Source organism: Lates calcarifer, linkage group LG15 (genome assembly GCF_001640805.2).
Source record: "Lates calcarifer isolate ASB-BC8 linkage group LG15, TLL_Latcal_v3, whole genome shotgun sequence".
Lineage (NCBI taxonomy): Eukaryota > Metazoa > Chordata > Actinopteri > Centropomidae > Lates > Lates calcarifer.
Window position 1 is genome coordinate 17,204,032 of NC_066847.1, and position 21,853 is coordinate 17,225,884.

General features: G+C 40.4%; 1 protein-coding gene across 1 annotated transcript; it reads right to left on the reverse strand.

Annotated features, from left to right (window-relative positions):
- Nucleotides 1-2,084: 2,084 nt before the first annotated feature.
- sim1a (SIM bHLH transcription factor 1a) lies at nt 2,085-21,853 on the reverse strand. Its single transcript, XM_018665780.2, has 12 exons — nt 21,655-21,853; nt 20,939-21,452; nt 16,706-16,788; nt 15,044-15,133; nt 14,850-14,958; nt 14,668-14,753; nt 13,149-13,348; nt 12,866-12,972; nt 12,240-12,387; nt 4,638-4,794; nt 3,503-3,896; nt 2,085-3,148 (listed from the first exon to the last, which is right to left on the reverse strand). The coding sequence occupies exons 2-12, from the start codon at nt 21,111-21,113 to the stop codon at nt 2,430-2,432; spliced, it is 2,268 nt and encodes a 755-aa protein (XP_018521296.1). The 5' UTR covers nt 21,114-21,452; nt 21,655-21,853; the 3' UTR covers nt 2,085-2,429.

Sequence of the window (21,853 nt, forward strand, 5' to 3'; positions counted from 1 at the left end):
AAATCTAAATCAAAATGAAAACCACATGGGCTCAAAGAAATGTGTGAATTTTAATGAATGTAAAATATTCAAAACAACATGTTAATACAATATGTGGCTTCATCACATTTGAAATGAGAAACCTAATGTGCATGGCTATTTGTGAATTTGCCACAGGTGAGCTGATATTTCCATCTGTGATTTTTTACATTGCTCATGTGACATGTGGTTTACATATGGTGATGGTGATGCTGCTGCGTATGAACAGACAAATATTAGCCATAACAAAAAAACACTGAATCATCTCTGCAAAATGATTTTATTTGATCTTAATTGAATTTGCTTCAGTCAAAAACACACTCAGTAAACAAGCAGGTAGACTGGATTTGACTGAAGCTTTATTTCAAAATCACAAAGAAACATTTACTCAATAAATACAGTTTTTGCCCATGTGCTTCAGTGTGGTGGGATTTTCTTTTCTGAGCATATTTACAGTACACCATAAATAACTTTAAGAGATGGAGCACATTTCAGGCATTGACAAAACAGGAAAAAAAAAATCAAAAACTTGTATAAATATAGGTTCATCTAAGGACTGAGGACAGAAAGAAGAAAATCCAAGAGAAAACTTAAATCCTGTTGTACAAACATGTCCACAAAACAATAATAATTAACAGTTGCCTCAGGGATCTTTCATTATGAATGCAATTAAGCTGCCTTACATAGCATTCCAATGGGTCAAATTGCATATGGTCACTCTTCATACAGTCACTCTGCTCTGAAATGTCTACCACAGACATCAGGATGGAAAACATACTATATCTCCCATATCTTCTGTCATTTCCTTGGATGATCCTTTAGTTCCTGGTACACACAATGCTCTAGAAATACATCAGGTCATTTTATTGTCTTGTCAGGATTAGTCTCCAGCATGATTAATCAAAATGTACTAAAGAAGCAGACATCCTGTGTCATCCATTAAAATATGTCTGGCAGTCCATTCACTATCCATCACTGTACAATCATGTTCATCATGTACATGATCAGTGTACCTGGCTTTTTCTGTACTATATTTACTTTCCTGAAAGATTACAAAAGTGAGAAAAAAATGAGAATGGCTTTGCATATTAGTGTGTTTAAAACAACATACTTTGCACTTCAGGGCCGACCTGTGCTGGTCCATCTGCATCACTGCAAAGTGCACCACACCCTCTTCACAAGAACTCCACTTCTTATAGTGCAAAAAGTTACAGAGCTCAGTAAAACTAAAAGTAATGGAACAGCTGGTCACCTGAAATGAGGACAGATGTTAAAGCAAGATTCCAATCATTTTCCAGAATGGTCCGGTTTTCCAATCTTTTCCCATCATACTGATCAGGTTTGACTAAAGTATTGTTAGCTTTGTCACAGTGGGATTTATACTGTGTCTTACTTTCCTTCATCCGAAAACCAAACCTGTTAACAGTTGATCTGTAATGAGACACTGACAGGAAAAGACTGTACTGTCCTGTACAGTTTGGCTGGAAAAATGCTGGTCGGATGTACAGCTGCCTCACTACAGATGCCACATCATTAAATGTGTTTCAAACCACATGTTCATGTACATTTTGGAGACTGTCCTCTCAAGAATGACAGTATCAGTCATTTCAGTAAGAGTCCCAAAACACCATATGTGCACGTTCAAGTGACAAAATAGCAGCAGACATAAAGGCCACACAGTGGAGGTCCTCACACTTGGTTACTAGTACCTGAGACCAAGTTGCAATCTGAGTTGGGCTGGGGCCCAGATTATATTTAGTGGGCTACTGTAGTATTACAGTGGATCAGATCAGCTAACCCTAACCTTGCTCCTGACCATGCCTGCTCATTACTGGTGTTGGTGTTCTCTCTTGTTTGGATCTGTTATCTTGGATCTGTTTGGACCAGCTTTAAATTTCTTGAGGTCTATTCAGATCAGGTTGGACCATTTCAGATTGGGTCCCACAATCAAAATGAATATATAACTGGGTCTATTCAGTTCTATACTTCAGATCTACTCTAAGATGCTACACCCAATTCAGGACTGAGTAAACACATAAATTCATCAAAGTAACATAAAATGAGTCTTTGCAAAGTTTATCAGTTTATTAGTGTTATCTACCAGCATTACAGGCACTGCTAGAATTATGTGAATGTTGTTCAGTCTTGAGAATATTCACATAGCACCCATTTAGAGAAAAATACACTGATTAAGATGTTCTTTTGCAGACCTGGAAAAAATGAAAAATTGAATTTTGCACAATATTTCAGTGGAAGTTTTGCCCCATAATGAAGCAACAAATGAAATTAGATCAGAACTGATCAGTATGATGGAAAAACAAGCTAACAGGATCAACAATTTGTTTAATGTGATAGAGCTAATCAACTCAGGCTGAGCGACTGCAGTGTATCCACTGTGTGTTATGTGAGTGTTAGCTGCTATTGGTGATAATGACAGAGGTGCCTTTGTGTCCCGGGGTCTGCTCTGCCGGTATGCGGAGGTGTGGGGTCATATCGTAGTGGGTGGGGCCGGTGCTGGCTGACGTGCAGTAGCCCCGGAGGCTCTCTGGGTCATAGAGGTGCTCCAGAGCGTAGCCTGTCAGGGAGTAGGCTGTATGCTTGTCCAAATAGGGCCGTGGGTGGGTGTGGGAGGGGTAGAGGGCTGGGGGCAGAGTGGGTGAAGCCGAGCACGGGCCAGACCGACCAAACGGGTGGTGTAATGGCAAAGAAAGCGGGGACAGGTCTGTCTGGAGGTAGTCTTTGGGCTTGTGGAGGCGCTCAGACCCTGGACTGCTAAGTCTGGATAGAGGGGTGGGGCTATTTGCAGGACTAATCACCTGACTCAACCCTCGACACACCACGGACTGCAGTGGTAGGGGCCCTTGAGTATACTCAGGAGAAAAGCACGGACCAGGGCCCTTGGGCAGTCCATTGGTCGATCCAAGTGGGGAGTCTGGAGGGCCTTTGCGCAGCTGAAGTCGACTCTCTTCCTCCTTGATCATCTGCTGTGTGGCTCGGATCAGTGTCTCAATCTTGCTGGGTTCCTGTGGGCTGCAGTGGTAGTGGTCAGCTCGGTACCGATCCCCTGAGTCACTGACTGAGCCTGCGTCTGGAGAGCTGACCACGCTGTCCTCATCCCAGTGGCCCCGGCCTGCACAAACACACAATGCCAAGAATCAATATCATTCTTGGCAGCTATGGCTGCTCTTAGCTTCCTCATGTCCCTCTTAATCCCGCAGGGTTTTTGGTATCAACAAATGAAATCAAATCTGATGCTTGTTACATGGTGCGACAGCAGCATATAATGCATAAAGTGTTTACTGTATTGACTGTCATGGATTGAGACAACACTACCACTCAACAACTCCAATCTATCAGGGTCTCTGGACAAAGCAAAGGTAGAAGAATACTGTCTGTCAGCAGGTTCTGTCTAAAACTATATAGGCTCCAGGAGCTCATATACTTCAGTCTCTACAATGGGCAGGACCCAGGTCTTAGTACTCACCATTACAGCTGTGGATGGCTGTGATGTGCGGCATGTTGCTGTCATATCCATCGTGGTTCTCCAAAGAGGTCTTGCTTAGTGGTAGGATGGACCGGGTGGTGCCCCACAACACATCCCTGCTGGGTGGAGGTGCTCCAAGAAAATATCGCCCCGCCTCACAGCGACCCCGCTCACAACTCTGACCTTGGCCATGTGTGTGGAGGTTTGTATGGTGCTGCTCTTCAGACGGGCTGTAGCAGAGTGTGCGAGGATCAGTGAACTGCCTGTACACACAGGAGGCATCCAGGCCTTCACTTTGCTCCAGCAGCTGAGGGGAGGCTGAGTCGGTGAGGGGGCTGCTGCCCCACGGACTGTCCTGGTCAGACTCTGACCGCTCCGTCTGGAAACTAGGATACTGCAGCGAGAAATGTAGGTAGGGGGAAAGAAAAGAGGTAACAGAAAGTCTTTAAATGGGGGGTGGCACAATTACTGAGAGCCTCAGCTCAACAGCAACTGTTACCATGTTTCTGGATGTTTGACATGGACAAAAGCAAAAGAAACAGCTCTTTAGGACACTGCAGCCACCATGAGCTCCTCTGTTCAACTTTTTGTCACAATTTATTTGTCATGATGATGCAAATGCCATAAAATTGCTCAGATGTGGGAAAACAGCAACACTTTCACAAACACATCTCATGGGACAAGAAACACAAGCAGACAGTAAAACAGTCTGTAAACAGAATCCCACATTAATCAAAATGAAATTATTACCCAATCTGCCTGTTGTAAACATCCATCTCAGTTTACAATGCAACTTTGATTTGTCATACTGGCAGTCGTGGTACGCACATGTTTTCCTGTGAAACGAGGGATTATTACCAACTTTCAGTTTTACCTCCAAATAAAGTACATCTATCAATTTTCTGCTGCTTATCGCAGTCATCCCTCTTCCCAGCCACATCCTCCACTTCTTAGATCCTGGGGTGTTTTTCAAACTGTACGGGATAAACAAACCCTCAGATGCCCAGACCTCTTCAGCTGATTCCATGTGATGTGATGAAGCTCACCTGAGACTGCTGTAATCTGTCATTAAATATCAGCATCACATCATGTGTGTGAGTTGAAGCTACAAAATGACAATCCGGTAAACCCTCACCTGTGTGTATGGCGACAGTCTAGCTTTGGTCTTGAACCGGGATACTTTGCTCTTAGGAGTTCTGCAGTTGTTGCTGGTGGTGCTGCTGCTGTAAGGGAAAGAGGACTTGGATGTGGCCTGGTCCAGAGAAAGCTGGAGGCCTTTATACTCTGTCTCCCTAAAGACACAAACATAACAGGTGGTGAATTCACAGCAATATTGTTGATGCTCTGCATGTCATGCCATATATTGCATATAGGATTTAATATGGTGTACAATTACACAAAGAGAGATCCCCGTTAGCTGGAAATGCTATTTATTAAAGAACACAAACAGCTCGTGTGTACCTGCGTGTTTGCTTTTACTCTAGGTGCAAAAACCCATTAACATCTGTTTAGGAATTAGAGCCTCATCATTGTGCTGAGAAGGCCAGCATGTGGGGAGATGTGTGTTTGTACTTCTGTGTGTATGTGTGTGAGTGTGAATGCTGGAAGGGGTGGGGGTGTGCTGAGAGGGCTGGAACGGCTGTTGGGATGCTTGTTTTACCAGAAGGATTGCAGCAAGGCCCTCAACAAACACTCTACAGAGGGAAGGCTGTCCAATCAAATACACTGGGAGATTAAAGGCTATGTCTGGCTAAATCAGGCCCATAGGAGAAGCTTGGACGTCTCACTACTGGGAAATTGGAATTGATTTCTCGCTAAAGTGTTCTACAGATCTTACAATGGATGATGAATCAAGTTTGAGACAACAGAAAAGGACAGGGTTTACTGGAGACCAATAGTGATCCATTTTCACACATCTCCCCTCTGTCTCAATCTCTCACCACACAAACAAAAACACAAATTCATACATACATGCAGAAGATGGCTGCCTCAGTGTGTTGGTGCGCGTTGTGTTCTTAGCCTTACTTCTACTTCTCTATATCTGTCTTTGTTTACTATCACTGTTATTTAGCACCTATATTCCAAGACAAATTCCTTGTATGTTCAAACTTACTTAATAAAGTCTGATTCTGATTCTGATTCTGATTTGTATCTGCTACATTTAAAGACAGTCCTAAAATATCACATACGAGGTATGGCTATTAAATAATGAGACTGCGCTTATGAGGATAAAACCATGTGGTTCACAGTCACACTGAGTGTTACAGTATGTATTAAAGGCTGGGTATTCACACACAACTTCCAATAAGTGACGTCTTTAGTTCACTGCTAGCTGCTGATTGAAGTGCATGTGTTTTTGCTAAGGTGTTGGAAAATAATTAGCTTAAAAGTTGAGCAACGATTAACTTGAAAATTTTGGTGAAATTGAACAAAACAGCAGCTGAATCTTTTCGTACATTGTATGAGGAACACTGCATGTCACATGCACGTGTGTTTGAATGGCACAAAAGATGTTGTGAAGGCAGAGAGGGTGTCCCAGACGATGGATGTTCTGGGTGCCTGTGCACATCGAAAACTCCGGAAAACATTCAACAAACTGAACAAATCATTTGAATTGATCGACAACTCAGTATGAGAATGAGAGCAGAAATGGTCTCCATTGATAAAGAGACAGTTTGTCATTTGAACATGACAAAAGTCATCACTTCAAATCACTTTGTTAAGACAACGTGCCAGCTCACACTGCACTCTCTGTAAAGCAGTTTCTGGCCCAAAAACAAATCACAGTGCTTGATCACCCTCCCTGTTCACCTCATCTAGCACCGTGTGACTTTTTCCTTTTTCCTAAGACCAAATCTGAGCTCAAAGGAACACAATTTGAGTCTGTGTCAGAAGTTCTGATAAGTGGGAGACCTGACTGCAGCAGTGTGATGATGCAAAAGGGGAGTATGTTGAAGGAGAAAGACACTGGAAAATGTTTGTTCAATAAAGTGTACTACAGCATAGTCTTGTTTTTTAATAGCCATACCTTGTAGATCAATAGAGTACCTCTACTCTTACTATGATACTGGCAGGCCAGAAATTATGTTTTGTTGATATCAGGTTAATCATTTTTTTTGCAGTTTTACACTGATTTTAGAAAGTCAAGATTATTTAAAGTGCATTTCACACACATTTGTAAGCATGAACCTAGAAGGAATCCACGAGTGAACAAACCATAACTGCAAAGTCTTCCATACAGGTCACAGGGCCCACTAAATGGTTTGCTGAGTATGAAAATGATGTGAATCACATGCTATTGCCTTTATAGTCATCAGATCTCGACTGAACACCTACAGGAGATTTTGGAGCATTGTGTTTGTGAGATTCTCTACCACCATCACCAACTGGGGAAATATTTTGAGAGAATACTGTTCATCCATCACACAGACTTCCACAAACTCATCCAGAATCTATGAAGGAACACTGAGCTGTTCAGGAGGATCATGGTGGAACTACATCTTACAAAGACTTTTAATGCTGGTTTATGTTCATCTGTGATTGACACATAAGTAATTCAGTAGTGTATTATTTAAATATTATTTTATTTCAGTAGTGTATTAGTTGAATTGTTTGGACTGTTTACCCAGAGAAAGTGAAAAGTGTCATGACAATTTCCTAGAACACTAATAACATCTTGATATCTCTTTATTTAATTTCTCGTCAAATAGGACAAAGAGAAGTAGTGCAAAATAAATGATGCAGAAGCTGGAGTAGGTGTTTGGCATACCAGCCTGAAAAATGATTGAAACAACTGATCGATTATCCAGAGTACTTGCTCATGAATTGTCTGCCAACTAACTGTTTCTGCTCTAACCTATCATGTACATGAATAAGACTGTTGGTGGATTATACAAACACTCGGGTCAATACATTTATTGATTTCAGACACCTGGTGAACACACACACATTTAACGCAGAGCCTGTTAGGTCTGTGTTTCAATGGATTGTTGCTAGTGGTTATGGGCCCAGTGGCCTAGTGATTGGGGCACAAGCCACATGACCACAATGCCCCCCATTTGATTCCCAGTCAGGGAACCTTTGTTGCATATCATACCCTTTTCTCTTTGTCTGACTCTCAAGTAAAGAAAAAAAATGCCTAAATAATAATGTTGAAAATATGTAATTAGAACTAGCCAGTTTTGTCAGCTAAATATCTTACTACTCTTCAGATCTCTTCTGTCTTCCTCTTGAGGTGTCTCAGCTCCCAGGCTGGGAATCTAGGCTTTAAAGGACTTTTAATATAACGGAAACAAGTAAGGCCCTGTCCTGTCTTTGTTTTACACACGTATACATACACTGTTAAGCTCAGTAAATGTATCAAAATTAAGACTTATCAATGAAAGTATTTATATAGCACACAGACATTGTATTCACTTAAACAGACAAGGATGAAGTGCGTGCGTGAGACAGTAGAGTGACAAGCATATTCTGAGCTAGAATAGAACACAATAGCACTGATTAAAAAGACAGTATAAGCGTTGTGAGAGTCGTGGTTATGTGCTTTTGGTACAGGCATGCCCTTACTTGAAGAATTGCTAAATCACTTTGTGGTAGCAGTGGCAGGTCCATAGACCCTGGACAGGAGGTGCAGAGGTTATCAGAGATGAACACACAGTGGGAGTTCACATGCAGGTGAAGTGCCCTTATCACCTGTATTATCCCTGGCTATACACACTAAAGCTGCCAGGTAAACCACCTCTGCTTCTGATAACAACACTTAACAAAAGCCTACCTCCAACTGTCTGTCTTTTGTCCCATGTATTATGCAGACAAAAAGCACACTGCCTCATTTCCACCATCACTGTGTGGCTTAATCCATAAAGCATCTCAAAAAGATTTACAAAACCAGGACAAGGAGAGCGGGAGGGTAATACGGCTTCATTCTGCCGACAGCAAGCTGGAGCCCATAAACCATCATCAAGTTTACTGCCTATCAATTAAAAGGCCATAAACGCAAACCTGTTATGGATTTGATGTAGGAGGTAGAGGAAATGTGTGTCAAGCTGTTCACTGCCTTTGAATGCAGTCAGCCGCGCTGCTCAGTGGAGAGTTTTATAGGCTGTATTCCTTCACATGCTCAACTTGTACATCTGTGAAATACGCACATCAGGGGTAATAAAACAATGGGATAATAGGCACGTAAATGGTAGCCTCACTGACTAATGTGACTAGAGTGTGGCTCATGTAGGTACAGTCAGTTATTACGGTTTGATTTTATTGGAAGGTGGTGAAAAACAGAAGTTTGTATTAAGGATGGAAACCCTGTTGTTGAAATGTTTGTACAGGATAAAGGCCCTGGAAATATTACCTCAATCTAGTCAGACTTCAGCCTCTGTCTGCAGGCAGACCAGCCAGTCTTAAATAAATTCTACCAGATGACTGACGCCAGCACAGAGAGGCCACCACAGGTAACGACCAACACATGAGCACACTTAGCAAACTTGGTAACAAAGGGCTCAGACATGCTGTCATAAGTAGCATACAAGAGAGCAGAGAGCAGTGATAGAACAGGAATGTGTTCTGCCATCTAAGGTAGAAAAGGCAGAAATATTCTGGTTTCCCCCAGACTCATAACCATAATCATTCTTCATTTCCATTGTTTTTAACCTACAATAATGAAGATGAAAGAAAACAGACTATGACTTGACAAAGTTTCTTTATTGCTGGATTCTGCAACCCAGGCCTCAACAAACACGTCATATTTCCAATTAACCTCCAGTTAATTGCTTCACAGGAACTGTTTGTGTAAATCTCTAGTATCAATACTCATTATCTTATCAAAGCAGAGAATGACAGCACAACAGAGATCTGAGCCACCGCTCTCTGGCCTGGAGTTCCCAGACACTCAAGTCATATCACATCAAACCCATCTGACTCCATTCCATATATACTGCTATAAATACAGTTGTAATCCATAAAACATTTCTACAGAAATGTTGTCTCAATAGTTTTGCTATTCCGTAACTGTCAATAATGAATATAGAATAGTGATTCAGCCTATATGTAGTTTGTGTTACAGGGGTTTTACATTTGTTATCAGAAGAAAAATGCTCAAGCTTTACATTACTGGAAAGTGTCCACAAGTTGCTGTTGGGTCAGAATGGCTGGATGATCAGCGGTGGACATTGTGTCAGTAATATTTCAGCAATGCATTAATTCCCTGAACCACTTAAAGTGACACTATGCAACAATTCACCACTTTTTTGAGGTTCTAGGGTTCTAGGTACCACCCTCCTAAAACATTGTTCCAAACCAAGCACATCCCCCATGGCAACAACACTCCCCAACAGCAGCAGCCTCCCCCAGCAGGAAACTGCATTGCAAAAACTTTCGATGAACACAACAAAGAGCCCGAGGTGTTGACCTGGCTTCCAAACTCCCCAGATCCCAATCTGATCCAGCATCTGTTAGATATGTGGAACCAGTCAGGTCCAGGAGAAACCGCCCCACAACCCACAGGATCCAAGGAATCCACTACCAATGTCCCAATACCAGACACCACAGGACACCCCCAGAGGTCCATGTGCATGCCCCAGAGGGCCAGAGCTGTTTTGGAAGCACAAGGGTGACCTACACAATATTATGCAGGTGGTGTTAATATTGTTGCTGATCACAGAATCGAATCAACAATCTGCCACTGACTTCCTTACCCTGTCTGTGGTATATAAAAATATATATTCATTGCTAAAATCATCTGTTATTTCCTAAGACAGCTGGTCACTGTAGTTCTTAACAAATATTACCCTAAGAGGAGGAAATAACGGGTTTGTTGGGGACTACTTTCAGTGGTGGATTAATACATATTTGGTGCTCCAATGAGTCAAAGTAAACTACAGAATTTGTGTTGTGTTGGTGATGAAGGAACATGTCACCCAGTGGCTCATTGTGTTCTCAATAGATTTGGAATGCAATAGTACTCTGTGGCACAGATGAATAAGATAAATTGAGATTTGTGATTTTTTTGGCAAGGACAAAGATATACAATATCACCAGATTCATCCCTTATGGTTGGTTACTGTTGCTAACACACTTGGCTAGCTTAGAAAGCAACCAAATGTTATGCTGCATTTGTGTGTCAGGTAGAGATGGAGAGGAACCCTCAAGCATGACTAAAGAAGGTAAGTGACAATGTTACCGTTCAGGAGTGTAGTACAAACGCTAAGTGAACTTTTGTCTGGTGTTTAGCTGTTGTTGTATGATTAGTTGTATTGGGGTAAAAAATGTGTGAATGAGCAAAATGGTATTGAGATAGTTTAGTTTAAGAGTTAGTTAAGTTTAGTTTCTTTGAACAATGTACTGTAGCTGATGTCAATCTTCAATATTTGTTATTTTCAGACATTTTTTTTAACCAAGTCAAATATACTGCAGTTTGTAAAACATTTTTTTAATGACCATGGTAAAGACCCAAATTAAGACTACATGAAATGTAAAGTACTGGTACATGTAAACATGTAACCGATTAGGACAAAGACATAAAAAGAGTACATTGTTAAGTAACCAGTGTTTCCCTGACCATTATCTATGACCCCCTGCCATCCCAAAAAAACAAGGAAAATAAAGTTCAAAAATAAGAAAACTAAATATTTTAGTAATGTTATTTACCTAAATTATGTAAATAATAATAATAATCATTTCAGCTCAGTTTGAGAGTCTATCATGTCATATCACGCATTTCTCTCCTGTTTCACGTGTGTGAGTGTGCAGCATCTCCACACAGCAAAAGAGGAGACAGGTTGATAACTTGTTATGTTATCAATCATTATAAATCTCAGTAAAATCGTAGACAGACAGATGTCAACCCCAAACATCTGAAAGTCAGGCCAAAATATCAGTGTCAGCGTGTTGATTATTATGCAACCCCACCCCCCTGCTCTCCTGGTTTGTTTACATCTGTTATATACCGCCACATCATGGGGCTTCTTGACTTGTTCAGGTTGCTGGTCACTGGTGACTGACGTACTGAGCAAACAGTGTGAGCAGGTGCTCATGGGAGTTGTAGTATCATAGTATCATGAATGCTTTGTTTGTTTTTTTTTTTACTTCAGTTGATTTTTTGAGAAGACTACATACAGAATATGCCGTCCACCAAAGTGCCTAGGACTGTCACCATCAACTACTTTAAGTAGAGAATAGACATCCACTTTAGCTATCAGTTTCAGCAGAGATAGAGAAAGAAAAAAGTCTGCACACCAGTTCATTTCCTGCTGTTTATGTTTCCTGACAAGACCGCAGCCTGATATTTGCAGGTAGTTGCTAACCAGGGCTTGCTAGCAAGGAGGGACAAACTGAACAAAGTATAATCTGGACACTGATAAGTCAGCTCCTGTGACTTCCACAATTGTAACCACTTTTAATGCCTCATCAATAAACACAAATTGAAAGTCAGCTATCATCTGCAGTGAACTACTTTTAAAATAAAACAAACTTCTTGTATATTAAAAAGGTGATTTTAATAATGTAGATATTTTAAACATTGTGCAAAAACAAAAATTTGAATGACTCTAATTAATTCGATGTAAAGCCCAGCCCTACATGAATGAAAAAAAGCTAAGTGGATGAGTATGTCAACACCACAGCAATGACCACCTGCCCCCAAGACATAAAGATAACAACTCTCAAGTAAATCTAAGCTGTCAGTAGACTGATATCATAAAGGTAAATCTAACAGCATTTAGGAATAGACGAAGATACTCACGTGAGAACATAGTTAACACTGACAATGCAGTGAGGTCGAGATGAGCGGCTGTTGTGTACAATGGTTGCATAACTCTGAACCCAGACCCAGCCACCTTGCTTGGCCAAGAAACGGTAATACTTAGTGGTAACTTGACCTTTCACTAGCACTACAAGACCAAAAGAGAAAGACAGAAATAACAGCAAATGATTACTGTGGGGAAAAAAAATCCATAGAAATTACACCATACGCTAAATTCTATGAACACACCAAAATTATAGCAGCTAATTAGAATAAAAGGTGATAAATGATTAAAATCAGAGAATTCTGATACTGGAACACTGCACTGAATGTATCTTATTTTATCTTACTGCACTGTGGAATATATGTCATATATGAGCTGCTTTATGTTTACAAATACTAACATTAATGAATGAATTTATGGAGTGACATAATTGTAACATGATGTAAAATAAAATTACAACATAAAATGACATAATATAAAATTGTACAGCTAGATGTACTGTGTCTGTAGTGGAAGTATGCGGGTGTTTGTGCACACACACGTGTGTGTGTGTGTATGTGTGTGTCTATGAGTCTATGAGTATGTGGAGAATTTGTAGGAAGGTAAAACAAACCTAACTCACACAAGTGATGAGCACAGCGCAGGTGGAAGGAGTCACAGCTGTGGACATGATGATAGAGCGTCTTCTCTATTAGATCCTGAGGCTCGTAGCCTGTCAGTTCTGCAACCCTGAGCAATGTGCACACACACACAGACACACACACACACACACACACACACACACATCCTCATTAAGTCTTCTCATATTTACACATACAAACACTCACATACAAACGCACACACAAAATTTATCCTGTATCCTGTCTGCAAGTGAATACAAGAACACTATGTCATACAGAACATACCGTGAGTCAAGGAAGATGAGCTTCATGTCCAAGCTGGCTCTGAACATGAACATGTTACTGTGCAGTTTAATTTCAGTGACAGCACTGGGTGGCAATGAGTGACCAACAGCCACCAGCCCAATGTTCTGATAGCAGCCGTCGAACGGAGACATGTCCAGGCTGTACTGACGGATCTTCAGGTAGCCACTGCAGTGGATCACCTAGGTCAAGAGTTCACACAAGGATATATTCAGTATCAGTCCATACATGTTACAGTAGCCCTTAAGTCTTATTCAAAGTCATGGGATCAGGAGGAACGCAGCAGCCACATCTGAAGGAATCCAGCCTTTATTTAACACACTTGATATTTGTGATGTCTTGTTGATTGTGTCACTCAGATGAAAATGCTCTGGCTGGGATCTTTGGACAGTGGTTTCTGACCAATCACATTTCAGCATGTCACCTGTGTTATCTGAGCATTGTTGAGGATTCAGGCTAATTTTATAGCTGAAAAAACCAAGTCAAGGCCAATCCCTGCCTGAAAAAAACATATACCCATCAATGCGACCCCTTGCACTATTGTAACACTGGGCTGTTAGCAGTCTGAATGTCCACTCTGACTTTGATCAGCTGCTGTTAATAATAAATAAATTACCACAATAAAATAAAGTGTTTCTGTTGTTTTCTTCCCTTTTCTATCTTCAGTCTAGTTTCAGTCTAACAGGAAACAAATGAAGGCTTGTTTCAGTGTGGTTTGGAGAAAGACATAAAGACAGTTGTCACAGCTGAACCAAACATGCTACAATAGATTAAATTACTAAAACAACATGGACGGAGTTCCTATAAGTGCCCAAGGAAAATGTTTGAACATCTTCCACCACCCTCAAAGGATAAGCTAATCTCCATTAGTGTCCATAGTCATTGTCAACCTTGTCAACATCCAACAACATGAGCCAATATCAAGCAATGTACTGGCCAGACTGACAAATTCCACTTTCACGGACAAAATATCAAAATTAAGCAAGTGCTGAAACTTATTTGTTACATTCATCCTCCCTACAGAATGATTCCCCTCCATTTTGGGCACTCGACAAGTCTTTTTCTAACATCACCCTCAGAACAAAATCTGAATTTAGCACGTAATCTAATAAGAAGAGTGCCATGGAATTTTCCTCTCAGAATCATGTTTGCTGAAGATGAACCCATGGCCTTTCCTTTTACGCCACCCTCAACATTTTAACTACTACTGGTAAGGTACTTAGAATAGCAGAGCTGTCATGTTTTTCATTCCATTGACCACTCTACATATATACAACATGAGACCCTACATATGCAGGGTGTCACGTCTACATATGCAGGGTGTTATGTATACCCTAGCCTGTTGTGACACAGCTTCAGACTTTTAGTGTTGTTATCTTTAAAGAGTGCAAACACCTTGGTGGACTAGTCTAAAATTCACATCAATCCACTACAAATTTACCATAAGGTTTCTTTCATGGGCATTTTGTTGACAGTTGTGTTAGCAGCACATTCCTACTACCTTGTAGCCTCCACAGGTAAGACCAGCATTCCTTTTAGCAAGGACGCATTTCATCCTCAGAAAGAAGGAGCGTTCCATCTCATATTCTGCAGAGAAATAAAAAAAACACACCAAAAACGAAATTCATGTTTTTTGATGAGTCCAAATCATTTACAGTGCAATATGCCTGGGTTGTTGATTACCTTGAACAAAGTGTGAATGGTAAGGCTGGTGCGCTGTGAGGACGGCTGTCATTTCATCATGGTCTGCTGGATGGATGTATTCATAAATGCTGTTTCCTGTCAACTCTACCTGTTGAAATGAACATTTATCTCACAACTTTGACACATCAGGCCCAACATACCAGAGGAAGTCTCATTAAGTTTGTCAAACCAACCTGCGACAGGCCCAAGTGGACTGATGCTGTTTCTGATATGTACATTATTTTCCCATCTGGAGCAACCACAAAAATGAAGCCATCTAATGTCTGAAAGAAACAATAAAAATACTGTCACTATATTAGACACCAAAACTTTTGCCTTTCAGTAATTGCATAGCCAGTGTGAATGCACATATGTGTCTATCATTAATCTGTAGATAACTGTGGTACTGTCTATTACAGCAGACACACTACTGCTGTAAAAATATAATGACAAAATAATTCTTTGAAGAAAGGCAGGAAATAACAAAACAGCAATGGCATGTCCTTTAAAAGAGTAGGTGAATTAAAGAGTTACCAGTTCATTAGGTCCATTTAGTTCAAACTAATGCAGTAAATGATAAAAGCCATAGAGCAGCTGTTGTCCTAATTGGAAAGTTCTCCAGTTCGCATGTTGTGTGTCCTACAGATACTGACACAAGATACTGAACTCCAAAATTGCAGCCCCATATGTTTGAGTGTGTGTGTGAATGGGATGAATGAATAATGTCGGGTGCATGTAGTGTAAAGTGCTTTGTGTGGTTAATAAGACTAAAAAGTGCTATGTGAGTGCAGTCCGTTTCTATTTTATGCATGCAATAAAGCCTACCAGTTCAGTCTTTAAATTGTTTTTGAGAGGAGTTCTTTCAACTTTATGGTCATATTAGAAGCTGTAATTTATGCTGCTGTTGAAATGTAATTCATTATACTGAGAAGTGTTTCTAATGTTTTGTCCTCCTTATTTTTATCGATAAAAAACAGAACATTAAAACATATAACATCATGATGGTAGACTTAATGACTGGCTCTCATGTTAGGCTGCATTCTGTTTATTTAGGTGAGGCCTACCTAATAAACTGGTAACCAAATGAAAAATACTATGATTATAATGAATACTATTATTATTATTTGTAATATTAAATGATAAAATTAAATGATAATGAGGGACACAACTGATAAGAATAATCTCAACATTTAAAGGAAATAAGCTCTCTTTCTGCTAGGTTGTAGCTTTAGCCCTCTCTGACTAACGTGCAGCCACTTGTCAGACTGAATACAGCCCTGTTCGTCAAACCAGTAAACCTAGACTATAATTAGGAAATGAATCTAGACCAGCCTGTTGCCCTGTTTGGCTCTTCTATAGATGTATTAGACAGTTTGTCTCCCTGTGGTCCTCTTTTTCTACACTGTGACTCCGACAATCCTGTAGCCCTGATCGGGTAACATGAAGCTCTGTTTGTCACTCTTGTACATCTGTCTGTCTAGTACTAGTTAACCTGTGCTTCATTCTGGATAGCCTGTAGCTGTGTAGCCCTGTTTGGCCAGCCTGTAGCCCTGCAGCCTTGCTCCATTGTGTTGTTGCTGATGGACAGACTGAGAGGCTCTGTGCGTGACCAGGAATGTGTTCAGCTCATTTCATTCTTCACAAGAATGAGGGCAGCAGGAGGCAGATGGTAGCAGCCCCTAAACCACACAAACGCAGTCTACCTATGGCTGAATAAAAATACAAATAAATACAAATCGTGTTGGGGTGATTTTTAAGGGCTTTTTAAGTGACCCTGTAACATGTCAGTCACTTGCAAATCCCAAAGCCCACAATTTTTTAAAAGTGTGCTTACTCAAAACCATAAAAATATGTACCTGTAAGAGATGTGAGCCTAATTCCTGGCTGACTCCGTCCAGAGAACTACTACGACTCACATGACCCCAGGACTCCCCGAGGCCTGGCAAACAAATCACAAACACAGAGGAAACAAAATAATTACAGGAAACAGGATTTCTTATTTTATAATAAAAGATGAAGAGAAACAATATGTTTGAAAACCTTGTTAACCAAGAAAGGGCTTAATTCTACATTTAGCCTATATATCCTAATATCTAATATCTGGGCTTAACTACAGTAGATGTATGTGCAAATAATGGTAGCAGTTATGTGAATGCCCCATTAGCTGCTTTTACAGACATGTCTAATTTATTCCTTTATCTTTCAGTACGGTACTGAACAAGCTTTCAGTTTTGAGACTGTACACACAACATTTAACTACATCTTATGAAAAAAGAAATACTGCTGCACTAATATCAAATATATAGAAAGTAGTCATTGTAGATATAAAGGATCACTGCTCATACTGTCTGCTGGGGGTTCTGGTAAACTGAGCGGCCTGCTGCTGCAAGGACTGACCATCACAAGTCTAAAACCCAGTACAAACTACAAAGTGCAACAACGTGTGTTGAGCCTGTGCTCTGCAGCTTACAACTCTACAAATACGCCAAATCTAAAAATAGACTTGGAGTGGACCGGATCGTTGTATAAATTGTCGCTACAGTGAAAACATTTTGATAAACCTTGACAAGAGTTGTAAAAATAACATCTGAGATGGTGTGAGGCACAGAACCACAGCGGACACAGCAAATAGGTGTTTGTGAAGCAGCGCTCCCATTGAAATGCAAATCCCGCTCTGCAGAACAAACAGGCGGCGTGCAGAGATCACAGCGGCCCACAGCCTCCCTGCTGCACATGGAGCTAATATGGACCTCACGTTTGCATAAAAAGAAACAACTATGAATGAATGTCCGCTTCGTATCAGAAATAAACAAAAGATAACGCGTTTAAACACTTTAAACTTTCGGTTTGAAATTAGAGCCAGAATGAAAAAGCCTCAATGTTCGCAGAACACCACAGTGTAACAGCGGCAATAATTATATAATCTAACCCTCTTTATAATCATTGTTTTTACCACAAAGTTTATAAAGAACGTTAATGCTTCTACACACACACGCTGCTTATTGCAGGGGCTCATTACAGGAGATGAGGTGGTTCAGCCTGCTTCAGACCTGGTGTGGAGCCGGCAGGTAAAACCAGTGTGGGTACCGGGCTGTGCGCTAGGTGGTGAGGTGGACCTGCTGCACTTGACCGCGGCTGCAGGTAACGACTGGCCCTGATGTGAACCTGAGCTGAACAGAGCTCATCTGCTGATACAGTGTTTGTCTGAAGCTCCTCAGGTCAGCAGCTTACGCTTATACCATTTTATTTTTACGCTGTTTATTATTTAAACAGGAGATATCATTTACTCATTCTTTTCATTATCTCATCAGGCCCATATTTCAACAAACCCCTTTACTAAAGAGCCCACTTCGTATTTGCAGTGGTTTCTATTTCGCTCATTAACCCACAGAAAAGCGTCAAGTCTGCTCGTGACGCTGTGTATTATGGAGAGAACAGTTTTAAAGACGCACTGTTTTCTTCATTTCAAGGATTTGTCATTGAACAGTGGAGGGACCCAGTGTTTCACAAGGTAGAAAAAACAACAACAGAAAGATAAAAAAAAATCTCTCTGTTTGGCCTTTTTCTTTTTTACCTCTTCAATCATCCTGTGACACCCTAGGACGCCCGACCCTCAGGTTGGGAACCAGTCGGGGTGCTGCTGATGTACCGTTTTTAAAATTAACATCAAATATTTTAAAAACTAGATCCAGTTGAATGACATGCTTAAGAAACTAAATGCACAGATAACAAATGAATAAATGTGGCAAGCCGATCACACCTTGAGAGTGATCTGTCCATGGCACTGTGACTTGGTGTCTCAGCTGTGCAACAGAAAAATGGGACATCAGCGGTCAACACCGCGCAACATCTGAATCCTTAAACCAATCTCCATACATAATTAAAACCTAGCAGTTTTTTCATGTGCACATTATATAATAATAATAATAATAATAATAATAATAATAATAATAATAATTTGAGGACAGTGCGGTTGAGAGCTGGGAAAAATACAAACCTTTAATCTTTTATTTTTTCGTTCAATAACATTTCCTAATTTGACCTCATAACGATGCTTTTACTTTGTGTTTGTGTTTTTTAAAGTACTGCAGGGTAATAACAGAGTCAGGGTGAGCAACATATGAAGAATAATTTCATTTAGTAAATACACACTTGGGATAAACTGTGACTGTATCCATCCTCTCGGGCTCTGATGAGGAGAATTTAACACGATATTTGTGGTGTGGCTATTTTCACCCGGGACGGACAACATGACTGAGTAAAAAGTTGTGAGAAGCCTGAGTGAGGAGGTCCAGCCTTTAAAACATAGAGATAGAGATGATTTGATGGGGCATCAGCATCAGCGAGAGTATCCCTTAAATTATTCAGAGAGCTTCGGGCATGCTTATGTTGGCACACATGTGAAACACACAGTGAGACAGCCAGACATCCTCCAGCCATGACAGGCAGAACGTAGATGACTGGTGTAACTGAAAACTGTGCCCCTAAAAGCCTGACTTCTAACTGTTGTTGTTGTTATTCATTCAAAGTACGGTCATGTGTTGTACACATCACCCTGTATTTGGCTGTATGTAATGCTTTATGCCACATGTCTAAGAATCTCTTCTTATTACTCTCACTTGTATTGGATCCAGTGATGTTACCATAAAAGTAAATTCCCAGCTCACTGTGTGGAGTGTTTCCTGTACATAGCAGAATATGCTCATGCAAACAATTTTATATTTGATCTGAGCACATATCTGAATTTTAACTGATTTTTATATAACTATGCTGAAACAGACAGATATATACATTTATATATGGGCCCCAACCTAAGCTGAACTAGGTTACAGTCTAGGTTCTTGACATGTGCAGTGTGCCTTTGTTAAATTTCGATCATGTATCATTCTTATTTCTTATCTGTCTGTTACTTTGACAGTGATTATGCAGTTTTACAATATGAATAATCAGATCTAATCATAATGGGGCTGTCACTATTTCAAACACAGCACAGCATCAGATGCATTATTAACCTACACTTAAATTACTGTACTGCTACGGATCTGATTTTGCAGTATATGAATTGAATAATGATCATTTTGAGGTTAGCATCAGTAGCTGCCAGGCCCAGGGTCTAACAAACAGAGGAGATGTGGTGTTCATGTTTCCTCGGTATTTTTCCTTAAGGTTGGTTGTCGTTTCCCTACACCACAGCCCGCTCTACTGCTACAAGGAGCTCCAGATTTTGAAGGATCAGTTGTGCAGATCAGACTAATATCCGCGGCTCTGCAGCAGTCACGCAGGATGGAGTCTCATCACAGCAAATCTGCAAGCACGGGCCGCCAGGGGCCCAGAGAGAAACCACATCACTGCAGACTGGGACATGGACGGAGACTTGCGCTGCTAACTCGATACACTGTGGGAGGATAAACTGCGGAGAATATTCATTCCGCCGAGATGTAACTTTATATATAGGCTAAATATGGACATAACTAACACTGCGCACACACGTGTGTAAGTGTGTATATAAAACGATATGATGGATTTGACTGAAAATCCAGGGAAATATTTTTCAGTAGTACGTAATGAAGACAGATTCTTAAACCAAAGAAATACACTGCCGCGCTAATCCTCCATTTTAACCACACACATGTTTTCTTTAGAGTAACAACTGGAAAAAATATATGAAGTAGAAGGTGAAAAGACATTTGTAAAAATCACCAGATAATTTAGAAAAAAAATATTATTTTAAATTAGTATTGTAATATCATGAAAATATAAAATAAAATTTAAAAAAACATAAAAACACACATACGCTGCACAAAGAAATGAAAATACTAAGACTTCGACTAGTCTACTACCGCAACAAGTCTAATAATAACAATAATTCTAATAATAATAAGATGAATGCTATATATATATATATATATATATATATATATATATATATATATATATCAGTAGACTATAACATTATTATTTAATTGATTAGGTTAAATGCAATCATATTGTTAAATATGATATTTTTTATATTAATTGTATTTTAACGTTTCCGTTTATGTGTTTGTTTTCATTTCATTCAGACTCGCGACAGTTTGCAGCTTTCTTACCTTCAGGAAAGACTATTCTCATTCTCAGGTAGCTTGTTGTCAGCCGGATGATTGAGGCTTTATCCAGCTGGGAGGTGATAGCGGAGGGCAGCGGCAACAGTTTGGCTAGTTCATAAAATTCACTGTTTTCCTTTTCCCGTCGAGTCCGGGCAGCATTTTTAGATTTCTCCTTCATATTGTCTTCTCTGTTTCATCCACTACTTTTCCGCTCTCAGTCCGGCTGCGGTCAGTCACTGTCCAGGTGTCTCATAGCGTCTTCATGGAGCTCATGTCTCCACACATGAAACTAGACTTTTCCTTCTGCTCGGCCTAAAATCCACAGCCGCTGACTCGTGAGCACATTCCTTTATTTCCAGGTGTTCCGTTGGTTGGCGACAAGCAGGACACGGCTAATTCCTGGATCTCTGAGGATTTACGTGGTGTTTTGGTCAGCCCACCGGAGGGCTCACCACACATTTGGTTCCATCATACCTTATGTTAAAGCTAGTTGTTGAACCACTGCAGACATTAGGCCCTGTAGGATGAAAGACCATCACACAGACCTTTATTTATTGTTGTAGTAGTTGAAGTCTAACTGTCTATTAAACAGCATATTGAGTGGCTAGCTAAAGTAAAACTAATAAGGACACTTGTTTCTACAAAAAAAATTATTGTAAATTTAAAGTCACATTTAACAACACACACACACACACACACACGTATGCTTGTTCTCTTACCTCAGCGCTGATACAACCGACGGTTTGCTAATGTGGCGCCTGTTGGGCTCGAAAGTGTCCAAGCATATCTTCCATTCTGTGTGATTTTATGGATAGCAGCACATCCACAGTCTCCTCAGCGGTGAAGACTCAAAGACCCGCCCACTGCAGGCAACTCTCCTTCTATTGGACGACTGGATACCCTGTTCGCATATTTATT

What these genes read in the sequence shown, in the direction of transcription:
- sim1a (XM_018665780.2), bottom strand. Translation starts at nt 21,113, where the DNA reads ATGAAGGAGAAATCTAAAAATGCTGCCCGGACTCGACGGGAAAAGGAA. An exon ending in CCATTCACACTTTGTTCAAG is followed by an intron (nt 14,754 to 14,849) that starts GTAATCAACAAC and finishes ATTTCTCTGCAG; the next exon opens with AATATGAGATGGAACGCTCC. An exon ending in AGCCATCCACAGCTGTAATG is followed by an intron (nt 3,149 to 3,502) that starts GTGAGTACTAAG and finishes GTGTTTGTGCAG; the next exon opens with GCCGGGGCCACTGGGATGAG.